This window comes from Typopeltis vanoorti, chromosome 8, assembly GCF_054136105.1.
Source record: "Typopeltis vanoorti isolate ZY-2024b chromosome 8, IOZ_Tvanoo_1.0, whole genome shotgun sequence".
Classification (NCBI taxonomy): domain Eukaryota; kingdom Metazoa; phylum Arthropoda; class Arachnida; order Uropygi; family Thelyphonidae; genus Typopeltis; species Typopeltis vanoorti.
In genome coordinates, this window is record NC_143556.1 from 125,936,543 (window position 1) to 125,950,865 (window position 14,323).

General features: G+C 36.6%; 1 protein-coding gene across 2 annotated transcripts in view; it reads left to right on the forward strand.

The window, feature by feature from the left end:
• The window catches only part of LOC150104335 (protein adenylyltransferase SelO, mitochondrial-like), a 205,194-nt gene that overhangs the window by 78,029 nt on the left and 112,842 nt on the right, over positions 1-14,323 (forward strand). For both annotated transcript variants that reach the window (XM_090396300.1, XM_090396299.1), the window contains exon 5: positions 11,438-11,553. In XM_090396300.1, coding sequence (XP_090252426.1) covers positions 11,438-11,553 — 116 coding nt within the window. The remainder of the gene's footprint in view (positions 1-11,437; positions 11,554-14,323) is intronic.

The following is a 14,323-nucleotide window of genomic DNA, read 5'->3' on the forward strand; positions in this document are numbered from 1 at the left end:
AATATCCTTTGAATGATCAAGGCAGAAAATTTTCAAAAAATTAATATCGATGAATGCTTAAAAATTGTGAAAATGTTAAACGTTCATGGCTTCTATATTCCAGGGGAAATGATGCTGTTTATTGTTTCTGCTGCAAAATTTTTAATCCTATTTCATCAGAGCAAAACTGCCTTACGTCGAAAAGTGGTTTCGATTATTGGAAAAATATCGACAGAAAACTTCAAATGCATGAAACTTCATAATCCCATATTCGTTGTTTTCTGAGTGGAAGGAATTGACAGTCTGGTTAAATTTGAAACAATTGATGCAGACCAACAAAGAATTTTTGACAATGAAACAACGCTGGAAAGCAGTTTTGATACGATTATTAACAATAATCCATTGCATAGCAGCACAAAATCTTGCGCTTCAAGGATCGTCCTCTACAATTTATACTCCTAACAACGGAAATTTTCTAAAAATTGTAGAACTTTTCACGTTGTTAGATGAAGTTATGAAGCAACATCTTGATACTTTAGACTTGGAAATTGCTTTGAGCAGTGGCAAAATATCTGATGTAGATGGATTAGATTTATTTGAAGAAGTAAAAATTCTCTCAAAAATAATACAAGAGAAAAATATTCCTCAAAATTTTATCATATATATATAATATATATATATATATATACACATAGTTTTATGAAAAAAATTGAATGACTAGAACCGAGATTTAATTAAAAAGGTTTTAATATAAACACACTACTAGTTTCAGCCTGTAACAGCCTTCTTCAGGTGACATTATAAAAGAAAAAACACTAAACATTGAGGGTTAAAAGACTATGAACAACATAGACAGTCTTTATAGTTTTATCGTGAGGTATCCTCGAAGAGCAAACATTAATTAATATTATAATGTAATTGTTTTGCATTAATGTTTGTCTTTTTAATTAAAAAAAAGTAGCAATTAGATATTTTCTTATATTTTTGTCTTATAATCCATCAGGGGCGATATTTAATTGTTTGCCTCAGGGCGCAATCTAATCTGGTGACGACCCTGCAACTATCTCACACCACATAACCTCAAATGAGCCATCTCCCCCAGATATAACATTCTTCTAAACTTTTACTTTTGTTTGTTGACATTTATTATCCATCATCAACAATACCCCACCCCCTGTCATATTCCTTTATGTCCTCCCCGAATATACATTACCCTTTACATTCTATCCTTGTAACTATATCCTAGTCTCTCAATCAGGGCTCACTGATATCTATAACGCTTGGCCAAGTTCTGCTGACCCTGCAACTATCTCACACCACATAACCTCAAATGAGCCATCTCCCCCAGATATAACATTCTTCTAAACTTTTACTTTTGTTTGTTGACATTTATTATCCGTCATCAACAATACCCCACCTCCTGTCATATTCCTTTATGTCCTCCCCGAATATACATTACCCTTTACATTCTATCCTTGTAACTATATCCTAGTCTCTCAATCAGGGCTCACTGATATCTATAACGCTTGGCCAAGTTCTGCTGGCCAATGCCAAAAATCTGCTTTCCTTTATTTCCAATACTTCATTCATGTGCATGCATTTCTGCATCCTCTTGGATACACAGTTACATTTACATAATGTCATTACTAACCAATTCAGATTTGAAACACTTGTGAAACTTCATTTTACATTGCATAATCGTTTCCACACACACACTCTCACTCACATTTGTTCTAAGTGGACCTAGTTTTCCTGAGTTTATGCTTCCAACTTCTCACTGAATAACACATTCTCCAAACATCTTATTCTGAAACAATTCAAATGCAGTCAATCAGTTATGCCTTTTGTCTATCAACTTCATTTCTTACAACTATAAACTGCACCATTCCTTCTGCACAATCTTCTCGTTGACTCATGGCCCTTCTCATTTCTGTCCAGCATAGTCTTTGCTTTCTCACTCTTCATTTTTGCTTCTTTCAACAGTTCTTTCATATCCTCTGTCATTGCACATTTCTTAACTTTAAAATCATATGTGTCTGCCAAAACAATCAACTCTTTTACTTATCTCTTCTGTACACAGCCTCACTAACATTCTTGATCTTTGCACCTGGGAAAAAATGAAGAGTGAGAAAGTAAAGACTATGCTGGACAGAAATGAGAAGGGCCATGAGTCAATGAGAAGATTGTGCAGAAGGAATGGTGCAGTTTATAGTTCTAAGAAACGAAGTTCAACTGTCTCTCTCTAAAGCTTGACTTTTTGCAGTCAAAATACTCCAATAGTGAGATCATCCTTCTTGGGAACTTCAATGTCCATAACTCACATTGGCTCCCCCTTCTCTAGTTTCACTGACCAAACAGGCTGGGATGCCGAGATGTTTGCTATCAGCATTGATCTATCTCATATCAATTTTCCTACCAGAATACCTGACATCCCCTCCAATTTGCCAACGTACTTGACCTCTTCCTAACAAGCCTCCCTACCAGGTATACTGTGGTTGTTGGTTCTTCTCTTGGTAACTCGAACCACAACCTCATGCAAGTCCCTTTTGCCACAGAACAACCTTCACCCACCAGTTCAGTCCTTTGGCACCACAAGGACTCCAAGTGGGAGGACCTCCGTGACTTCTGTTTCTCCTTCCAATGGTCTGACTACTGCTTCTGATCCAAACACCTGCTTAGACTGAATAACAGAAATCATCCTCACAGGAATGAAGTTTTCATCTCCTATTCCACTTCAAATTCTCAGCCACCATCCAAGCCTTGGTTCTCAAAAAAAAAATGTGCCAATGCTGTAAAAGAAAAAACCTCTGCTTACCACAAATGGCTGAAAAAGAATCATCAAGTTCAAGTCAGACTTTGAAAGGGTAAATGCTGCAAACTCACCTCCTGCCTAAATGGCAGTTGCTCCATCTGGTCCCTTGCCAAGGCTATTGGGCACAACTTCTGCCTGCCCAGGTTTCCATCACTCTCACATCCAGATGGTACTGTAATTACCTCACCTAAAGACAGGGCCAACTTACTGGCCTTGTCTTTCACTCTTCTCTTCCAAATCCTACATTGATGACCTGAGCAAAGTTCCTTCCACTCTACCAAGAACAGCTCCCTTAATGTTGCCCATGGTCGTCTTACAAAAAGAAATCCTAAGAATCCTCAATAACCTGAACACAAGGCATCTAGTCATGATAGCATCCCACCTATTATGTTAAAAAATTGCACCCTAAAACTAACAGCTATCCTGTATTGCCTCTTCAATCTATCCTATTCAACTTGCATCTACCCTACAACATGGAAGTAGGTCCACATCCAGCCCATCCCAAAGAAAGGTGATAAAAGTCAATCAATGAAATATCGTCCAGTTGCTCCCACTTCTGTTCTCTCTCTCTCTCTCTAAAATTATGGAAAAGGTCATCAACAACCAACTCTTGAACCACCTAGAGTTGTACCAATTAATCAGTGACCAGCAGTATGGAATCTGCCACTCACAATCTACTGCTGATCTTCTTGTTTTCAGCACCCATGTCTGGACTCAGGCCATGGAGAAATTTGGAGAAACTCACTTGGTTGCCCTCAACATTTCAAAGGCATTTGTTTGGGTTTGGCACAAGGGATCTACTTAAAATGCCATTGTATGATCTGTCTTCCTCACTCTGCAACTGATTGTCAACTTTCTCACTGGTCATTCACTACATATCATGGAGGACAGTTTACTCTCCTCAGATTTTTCCCACAAATGCAGGAGTACCCCAGGGCTTTATTCTTTCACCCTCTCTCTTCCTCTTGTATATAAATGACCTGCTCTCTCAGATTTCCAATCCTATCCATAGCTTTGCAGATGACAGTACGTTCCATTCCTCATTTTCATTTGGCAGGCCTTGTGCTCAGGTATTGGAATCCTCAAGGCCTACCATTACTAGTAACGTGAATTCGGATCTCCTAGCTATTTCTCAGTGGGGCAAGGACAGTGTTCTCAACTTCAATGCCACCAAAACTCAGTCCTGTCTGATTTCTCACAAGAAAGAGCTTGCATCCCTCCCCTTTTCAGTAATACTGAGATATCCAAAAGTGATCAGATTTCTCCACTTGGACTGACCTGCACCTCCAATCTTTCCTGGCACAACCACATTTAAACTATAGATTCTGCAGCTGCCAAAAAACTTGGTGCACAAGACACTACTTCAGAGCTATTAACTTTATACAAAATCCAAATCTGCCCAGTTATGGAATATTGCTCCCATATTTGGGACATTTCACAAAATCCTCTCTAAGATTGCTTGATTCTATCCTGAAGAGGGTACTCCAGCTGATTAATGATCCTTCTCTGACATATCCACTTCAATTCCTTTCTCACAGGCATTTGGTTTCTGCCTTGTGCCTCTTCTACAGGTAATTTCATGGACAGTGCTCGCTGCAGAATTGGACACTATTATTCCTACTCTCCTCCAAAATCATTAAACAAGAACCACTGCTAACAAGCACCTTTTTACAGGCCATCTTTAAACTTACCGAACCAACTTCACTGCCTCCTTCATCCCATCTATTTCTGTCCTTTAGAGGTCTCCCCCACTTTACCTTTCCCAAAGATTACAACCCCAAGCTGTTCAAGCAAAATGCAGACAGACACACAGCACTAATGTGCTGTAGATCTTGTGGCATTTCATGTGTGGATCAGATATATGTATATAAAAAAGTAATTCATCTCCAACCTCAACTGAACCAATATCTCATCTTCTTCCTTCATTCTTTTTACAACTATCCTTTGGAAATCTTTCCTATACTGTTTTCCTAATGAATACAACTCTTGTAATCATTTATGGACTCATGGCACGCTTTTGTTATAGTTCTTGAGACCTCTCGCGCGCGCGCGCGCGCGTGTGTGTGTGTGGTTGATGTATAAAACATTAAGGGTCAATACTGAGTGCCATTCTGGTTGACAAGGTGATTAAATTGCTATCCAACCAGGAAGGCACTTAGTTTTGGCCCTAAATGTTTTATATTCCCTGCAATCACTGCCTACCCCACAGTCCAACTCATCAACTACTCCCAAGGTACAGATTAGTTCGATCAAGAGAAGCCTCAAAACAAAATAATACAACTAAAAGCAGAACAGAGGCATGCCCAAACCCAAAAGCAACCCCGGTTCACCATACAAAGACACAGAATGTTGAGCAACCTTCAAACCAAGAAACCAAGGATGACACTAAAACTAATAGTACAACAGAAACCTTTTCAGAAACAAAAGATCACAGGCAAAAAAACTACCCAACAAACAGGGAAAATATAGCAGAAATTGACATTCTAGATATGCCTTTTGAAACAGTATGTCACAGCAACTCCACTACCGTCAATGAAAAGACCAAAGAAAATAGCAGGAATGTGAAAGGAAAAGGAACCAGATCAAAATAGGGGGAAAAAAAAAAAAAAACCTAAAACTCAACAATGGTTAGAACACTTCTCAGAATAGGCACCCTAAACACAAGGGGCTGCATAACTCCACAAAAACAAGGCGAAATAATCAACCAAATGAAAATAAAAGGTATCCATGTGCTTTTCCTTCAGGAAACCCATATCACCAAACTCACAGAAATCAAGAAAATGGAGAAAATACACAACATCACAGTGTACTGGAGTGGAGGAAGCAATATTGCCAGGGGAACAGCCATAATCCTGGCAGCAAACTTTCCAGGAAAAACCATCTCCAGCACACGAGACCAAGAAGGAAGAATAATATCTGTAATAACCAAACTGGGAAACCAAAGAGTAAACTTCACAAATATATATGCACCCAACGATGGACACCAAAGATTACTTTTCTTTAAGAACCTTGACACTTACATGGAAAGGCCCCATGAGCACATATTTGGAGGTGACTTCAACTGCTTAACAGATGAATCGGATAAAATAGGAGACAACACCCATAGAGGAATACAAGGCAGCACCGACTTAAACACTATGTGTGAAATACAGCCTGGAAGAATCGCACAAAATCCTGAATACAACCCATCCCCCACCCACTTGGACCAATGGAAGAGTATCCACAAGAATAGACAGGCTTTACCTCAATAAAAATCTACATCACCTCCTAGACTCAACAGATACAGTCTCAGTAAATAATAGTAAAAATCTATCAGACCACATGATGGTAATCATCAACATAAATTACAAACCACCAAATCATGGGCCTGGATTCTGGCGCATGAACCCATTTCTAATGAAAGAGCCAGATCTACTAGCAACACTGGAAGAGACTGTAACTGCAAACTGGGAAACAGGAAAAACAGAACAAAGCAGAACTCAAAGATCACTAATGGAAGTGTGGGAAAACCTAAAGGGAAAATGTCGTACAATAATAATGACTTCCACACTCTACAAGAAAATCAATATACTAAAAGCCGGCTCAAACAACCACAACATGCCCAGAATGAAGGACCTGACCAAAAAGTATGAATCAGAAATAGAAAGAATCAAAGAAACACAACTAAACACCCTAAGTTAAAAAGCAGGTTGACCAGCATAACAGCAGAGATAAAATTCACCAAGCCTTTCTACAACCAAATTAAAAAACAATGACAGGAACAGGCAATAGAGGAAATACAGCACCTAGGCTTAACAGTTACAGATTCTATAGAAATAAGTAAAATCTTCACAACTTACTACAGAGAACTACATGCCACAAAACAATCAAACAAGAAGGAATGGGAGGAAATAATCAGTAACCTACCTAAGATACCACAAGAAGACAGAGAGGACTTGGAAAGAGAAATTACAGAAATAGAAGTAAAGCAGGCAATCTCCACACTGAAAGTAAATAAATCACCAGGCTCAGATGGACTTGGGAGCACCTTTTACAAAACATTTAAAAACAATCTAGCTCCCATCCTGACACAAGTCTACAACACACTCATCAAAGATGGTGAATTAGCACCTTCACAGAAACTAGAAATTATAACCCTAATCCCAAAGCCTAAGACAGACATATTGGAGGTCAGCAATTGGAGGCCTATCACCTTGCTGAACACTGACTACAAAATATTAGCCAAAATAATAACCAACAGACTGAGCCCAACACTAAAAACAATAATACACACAAATCAAACCTGTGCTATACCAGGCAGACACACCTTCCAGACAACTAGTTTAATCAGAGATATCATCCAGTACACCCAAGAAAAAAAAATAAATGCAACATTGGTTTCCCTTGACCAAAGCAAAGCTTTTGACAGAGTTAACCATGAACTCTTAACAGCAACCCTAACAGCACATAACTATGGCCCACACTTCCTACGTATGATAAACTGTCTATACAAGAACATAATTAGCAAAATATGCATCAACGGTAACCTCTCTGAAGACATCAACATAATGCAAGGTGTAAGGCAAGGCTGCCCTGTTTCACCAGCTTAATATGTAACACAAATTGAGTTGCTTGCAAAAATGATCAGACAGAACTCAGAAATTAGAGGATTTATAACACCAACAAAGAAGCCTGAAATAAAATGTAATAAAGTGTTTTACATGCTGAAGATGTCACTTGCATCATCACCCTTAAAACAACACCCTTAAAACTCTCTTCCAGACAACAGAATAACAGGATCTCAGATTAACAAATCAAAAACAAAAATAAAAGTATTAGGAGCTGGTGCAACACAACGTCCAGCACCAATCACCATACTAGGAATTCCTTTCAACCACCTTGGCCAACTTGAAAACAAAGAAGAAATAATTAAGAAAATCATCTGTATAAAAGAAACCTGGCGATCTGTACTCCTAACTGCCACTGGAAAAGCACAAATCATGAAACAGTTAATGATCCCCTTGATAAAATACTACACAACTCCATTTCCACTCAGCAAACTACAAACTAAAAGACTGGAAGACATTATCTACAGCTTTTTCTGGAACAATAAAAAGGCAAAGGTCAGTAAAGACAAATTGGCCCAAAGAAGAGGAACAAGGGGGTCTGAACATCCCATGAATAAAAGACATGCTTTCAGTAGAGAAAATTATGCAGGTAATTAGGATTATGCAAACTCCACACCCTTCCCATGAAATGTGCCAGTACTGGCTAGGAGTAAAGTACAAAATGTTCACAGGCCAAACCCACAGTGGTGAAAAGGCAAAAATTTCATCAGAATACTACAGAACCATATCTAGACAAGCAAGAATCATCACCACAAAGAAGAACAAACAGCACCTTCAAGAACTAAAAAAAGACAACATATTACAGGCAATTAGTAACATTCCAACAGACACACTCCCCCAAGAAAAGGAAAAATGGAAACACTGTTACTTCAAGTACACCTACCCATCCAGACACAATTTTAACTGGAGGATGTTACACAACATCTTACCAGTAAACGCAAAACTCCTGAAATGGAGAATACTTCAAAGTGCAAATTGTGCTTTTTGCACCCTACAAAAAACCCAAGAACACCTGTTCTATGAATGTGCAAACATTCATATTACAGGTGTTCTTGGGTTTCTTGTAGGGTGCAATGGCAACACAAATATGGGCTAATGTAAGCAGTGGCAACACAAATATGGGCTAATGTTAGCAGCACCTTCAACATCCCCACACTCAGGAAGGAACAAGCACTATACCTGCAAGACCTACCAGGGAAAGGAAGCTTGAAAAATCAACTACTGTACCTACTAATTGAAATTAAATATCACATTTGGAAAATTAGGAATATTGTAACATTTCAAAAACAAAAGAAAACAATAGAGGATATTAAAAGAAGTTCAAGAGCATCAATCAAAAACTACCCGAGACTACAGTTAGCAGAACTGGGACCAAATCTTTTCAGGAAAAGATGGAGTTCCCCACCTGCATTATGCTACCTATCTGAAGGCAGCATCATTCTGAAACTCCCATGATCAATTCCAAGAAAAGTAAACAAAATGGCCACAACAACCCTCTTTTACTTATTTCTATTTATTTTATTTTTTTACTATTATTATTATTATTTTATTTTATTTTTTGTTATCCCCAAAAATTCTCCCTTTTACAATTGATTATAATTTAATCCTAAACATATCTTTATGTTAGCCTGGTCCCCATGCTCAGGTTTAATCAACCTCTTAGGTTCATTATTTACTTAAAGCCTATGGTACTATACTCTTAAATAATGCCACCAGAACATATGTTAACCAGGCTAACAAGCACACCAATATCTCTATCACTTTCAGAGAAGTGTTTTCCCCAAGCCTCTGACACACCTAATAACCAATGTTAATGCAGAGGTATGGGAATGGAAATAATTATTCAAAATTCCCAAATAACCAACTTCTGAGCAACTCTCTGGATGCAGAGAAGAAAAGCTAGTTATCATTATCCTATACCAAAATTAATGATTAAATAATTATTAAATAATTAAATAAATAAAAAAATTAATAAAAAATCAAAATAAAAACTAAAAATATAAAAATAAATTAAAATAACTTAAAATAAAATTATATAACATAGGCAAAAACATTTAACAGTAAGGGAAAACACCAAACAAATTAAAAAAGACAAAACTGTCTAGTCCATTGAGTTGCCAGAATCCACTTTTGGGAAACTGTCCCCCAAAACTGGAGAGAGTCCCTTAAAAGTAAAATTAAATAGGAAAATCTTATATGATCTACCCCCCCCCCCATCTCCTTCAGGACAGACCACTCACTTCATCTTTCCTGTCTTCTCTCTTAAGGCCATAGCTTCATAAGAGACTATCAACCCTGCCACAGGAGCAAAAGACCTGTTCCTGTAAGAGTTGCTTACAACCTGAAAAACATGCAATGTCAGTACTCAAGAAACAAGATGGCAAGCAATTAAGGTACAAGTGATAGCTAGAATGGTGGAAAGATACTGAAACCTCTAATTATGACTGTAATGAATACAACCTTTCTGGTTTTGGTGGATGAAAGTCCAATACCACTAACAAGAAGTCACTAATTACATGATTAGTAAAACAAAGATCTGGTATTCAAACAAGTTTGAAATGTTTTATATTCCCTTAACTTTTATACATCTATGCTCATGGTGGTTTCGAATCCTGCTGTAGACATATTTGTGATTGTCTTTAGGCATGATATGAATTTCATTGCCTGGCATAAGATTACCACCATGCATATTGGAGAACTGAAATTATTTTTAAAAATTCCATATTTGTTCTCTAGAGCAGGGTTTCCACATTATGTAAAAATATAATTAAAAAAAAAATTCAACTCACTAATGTACTATACTTTTATAAACTTTCACAGGTGTGAATCGCATAACAAGATAACTCGGAACTTCTGACTGGCATCCATTCCTCACTTTCAGTTGTATATAATATTGGCTTAAACTAATAAGGTAACTCAGAAGAGACATCCACATAACATCCAAGTAATACTCAAAACTTCTGACGCTGGCATCCATTCCTCACTTTCAGTTGTGTTTCTGTTGCATACAATATTGGCTTAAACTGCATATAGTTTATTCAGTGCATATAACTTCAACTCCTTTCCATTGATTTTTCTCATGTGGGCAGTGCTTATATTCTGTTCCATAATTTTGAGGATATTCCACTAGCTCATGTTTTGCTGTCCATCAAAGGTTCCCTGAAAAAAAGTAGGAGCCTTGTTTATCCTGGCAACACTCTACAGCGTAACATTTAGTCATGTTGTAATATCATATTTGTGTGTGACTTGAAGCAGCACAGGATTTGGTTTAATTGACTAACTTCCAATCTGCTAGCCCACCCATGTTCATTCACTGTTCAGATGGATACCTAATAATGGACTACACCATGATAAGTGGGAATTGAACAATGAGCCAGAAGCCCTGTTAGTTCTCTTCATTCTCTATGAGGATATGTAGGTTTCTTTCTGTTATCTACTTCTAACACTTAATTACTTTTGTCTTACCTTATTTCTTTTCTCACTATGATATCTCTGCAGTTTGTTATAAGCATACACTTGGAGAGTCCTTACTTTTAATGAAATCATCTTATGATTTCGTTATCATGATCTAAAATGAAGTTTTTGATTTTTTTTATGCATTGTCCCTCCTCTTATTTCATCTTTATTTTCTCAGTAAAATAACCCCGCACTGTGTGATTTAAGAAATTGTCATTTTAATAAAACCATCACACGATTTCATTTCATGTTTTAAAGAGTTTTAAACTTTATCATTGTGTATTTGTGTGGCCAATAAGTGATTCCCCTCTTATCTTGTTTTTATTTTCTTAATAAGATATCCCTAGTCATTTGTTGTGAGTATGCCTACTGAAGGAAAACCTCAGTTTTAATGAAACTTCATATGATTTCATTTTCAGATGAGAAGTTTTAAACTTTATTCACTATGTAATTTTATCCTTAGGATCTTATTTATTTCAAAAGATTTAAAATCAAGAAAATTAGTAAACTTCTATTATATTTCTAACAAAAACACCTTGTAACCAAAAGAAAATTTATTGGTTTTTAATTTTTATTAATTTAGATTCATTGTGCATATGTTAATAATGCAGAAGAAAAATATGCAGCATTTTATAAGGAATTAATTTTACGTACTGCCAGGCTTGTTGCTGAGTGGCAGTGTGTAGGGTTTTGCCATGGGTAAGTTATATTAAAACAATAATTAGTTTTTAAGTGACTAGAAAATCTTATATACCCTCAAGGGATGTATATGATACTATGACAGTACCACATGATTATGATAATGTTATAACTTTCTTCCAATAAATCTGGTCACCTGGATTCCATTGGGGATGTGAAGATCAGAGAGATTGTGGCAGTCCTAATGCTTCTTAAGAGGAAAGATTTGAAGGTCTTTGGACTTCTAAGTCTAGTTTGATAGGCAGAAAAAAAGGAGGATGTGATAGGAACATAAATTTTTTTCACCATCAGCCACCAGCATATCCACTTCCTTCCTCTTGCAGCCCATGTGAAAGTAGGTATCTGTTTATTTCTTTATAATGGAAAAAATAGTTCATTGAGCTTAACTGTACACAGCAAAAAGTTTTTTCAGAAGGATATATTTTTGAAGAAACCAAAAGGTAGACTTCCAAAAAAAGTTGAAAATTTGCTTTTTGTACAACCCCAATATTAACAAAATAACTTTCGTTAATATCTAACAAAAGTTATTTTAATATTTATTTATTATTTAAGGAATAAGAGCAATGCTTTTCTTCCCTCATTTATTTATTTATTTTCCCCATAAGCGTTCCTGATAAAATTAAATGACTGTTTATTAAATGTTATCAAAGTAAAATGTTATTTTTGATTGTTCATATAGTTATGTTCTAAGATGAAGTATTATCCCACTTATCTTTTATAAAATCTTCTAATGTATTTTATTCCTGTATTGGTTATAGGCCAGGCTGTTTTAACCCTATCTAACTTTTGGAGACTGAGAGGACAGTTCAGTCTCCACTGGTAGCCTATCACAGATAGCTGGCCCAAGACTATCCCTAATTATATGTACCATCTGGTGAAGATTGGCAGCTGAGAAATGCTGCTATCTCGTGGTTCTTAACCTCCCTACCAGCAAGGTGAATGAAATAGTGAGACCAAATTGCACTTCCTATCCATGTTATTAAATGGGTGTTACAGAATCATATCCAGATTTAGCTGGACGTCTATAGACACCATGGCCAGTTGGGAGGGGGGGGGGGGTAATCCTGTTTACTGCCTGAAAATAGTGTGGTTTCTACAGTTGACTTTCGTGAGTTTACAGGATGAAAAACCTGAGTTTCCAGGAGAAAAAACCCGGTTGCCTGTGCCAGAGATTGACTAACTTGGGAGCTGGTCGGAAAAAAGGTTTAGTAAAAGGTCTTCTAGTCAGTAACTAGAATAGAACTTATGATGCTCTTTCTTTGAGCAGTCTAGTGCCATGGATGGCACATGCCACTTCTTAAAATCTTCATTTAATTTCATATGCTTTGGCTAGTTGTGGGACAAACAATTATTGTATTATTGAGGTCTGGCTGACAGAAGAGGGTATCACTATACTACAGAAAGGAATGAATTCATTATATTCTAGGAGAACAGACAAGGTAGGAAATGCAGGTGTATATTGCCAGTGATTGTAAACAAGTGAGTTAAATTTAACCATAGTAATCTTTGGTGGTGGTATGAGTAATACAGACAATGAGTGTGAGGCTGTTTGGTATGAGATCAACAGTACTAACTACACAGTTGGGTACTACCTACTATAGACCAGCATCATCTTAAGAAGACTGCAATGAGAGATGAATGTTATGAATAAAGGGAGGACTATCATCATGGATGATTTCATCTAAGGGGATATAAGACCGGAGGAAAAAGAATGAATGCAAGCAATTGAAAGAGAATTTATGGAATTACTAAGGGATAACTGCCTTAGGTAGCTCATGGTGGAAGAGATATGCACTATAAAAACATTGTATCTAGTAACAGTGTCTGAAAATGTGTTTTTAAATGAGATGACTGTTAAGCCTCCATTTGGCCAGAGAGTGATCATGCAGTTTTGATTTGGGAGAAGTTGTATGCAAGAGCTTTGACTAAGTAGGGACATATCTTTGGAACTATGAAGCAGGTAATTATAATAAATTGAGAAGTTTATTATATAATATTAATTTATGAGAAGTTTGTTATATAATATATAGTATATTATTATATGATAAATTTCCTTTTTCATATCCAGTGTGTACTCTTGAATCAGTGTTGAATATCACTGTCACCAATAACAAACAAGGCAGTAAAAAAGAAGAAATTTCCTATTTCACTAGAAACGAAAGTCAGTAAGTCTTATTTCTTGCGTCTTCTTCTCTCTGTGTAAATTTGTTCACTTCTTTATATTGAAAGCTAGAGTAATGAATAGTCCATGTCCTGAACATATCCAGTGGATACTTACTATTCTAAATCAGCTCTGCACTTTTCTCCAAATTTTCCCAAACGTATCTGACAAAGCATTTCTTTTATCCTTATATATTAGCTGCCTTCTTTCTTTCTTAATAAAAGTCCTCATCTTCCTTGGTAGAATCTTCTGTGGAGCATAAGCATGAGTTGCATTGTCCAATTTCCCATCTTGAAATTGTGTATCATTTGCAAAGTTTATGTTTAGTGTTGAATGCTATAGCTACTCTAATGCTATAGCTACTGTTTCAGGGAAACACATCAGTGATCTGTTTCCCTGATCACTGTTGCCAGTATATAACATCCTATAGTTATTATTTAGCAGAACCCCCTCATTCGTTTTTGTCTTCATCTCAGTAGCATGATTTTTTTTTCAAATCACACACAAGAGGTACAAGAATCTATGTGGTACATCGTTGGTAAATGGGGTGGGGGGTGGAAGAGATGTAGATAATGATTGAAAAAAGAAGAAATCTATTGATATTTTTCT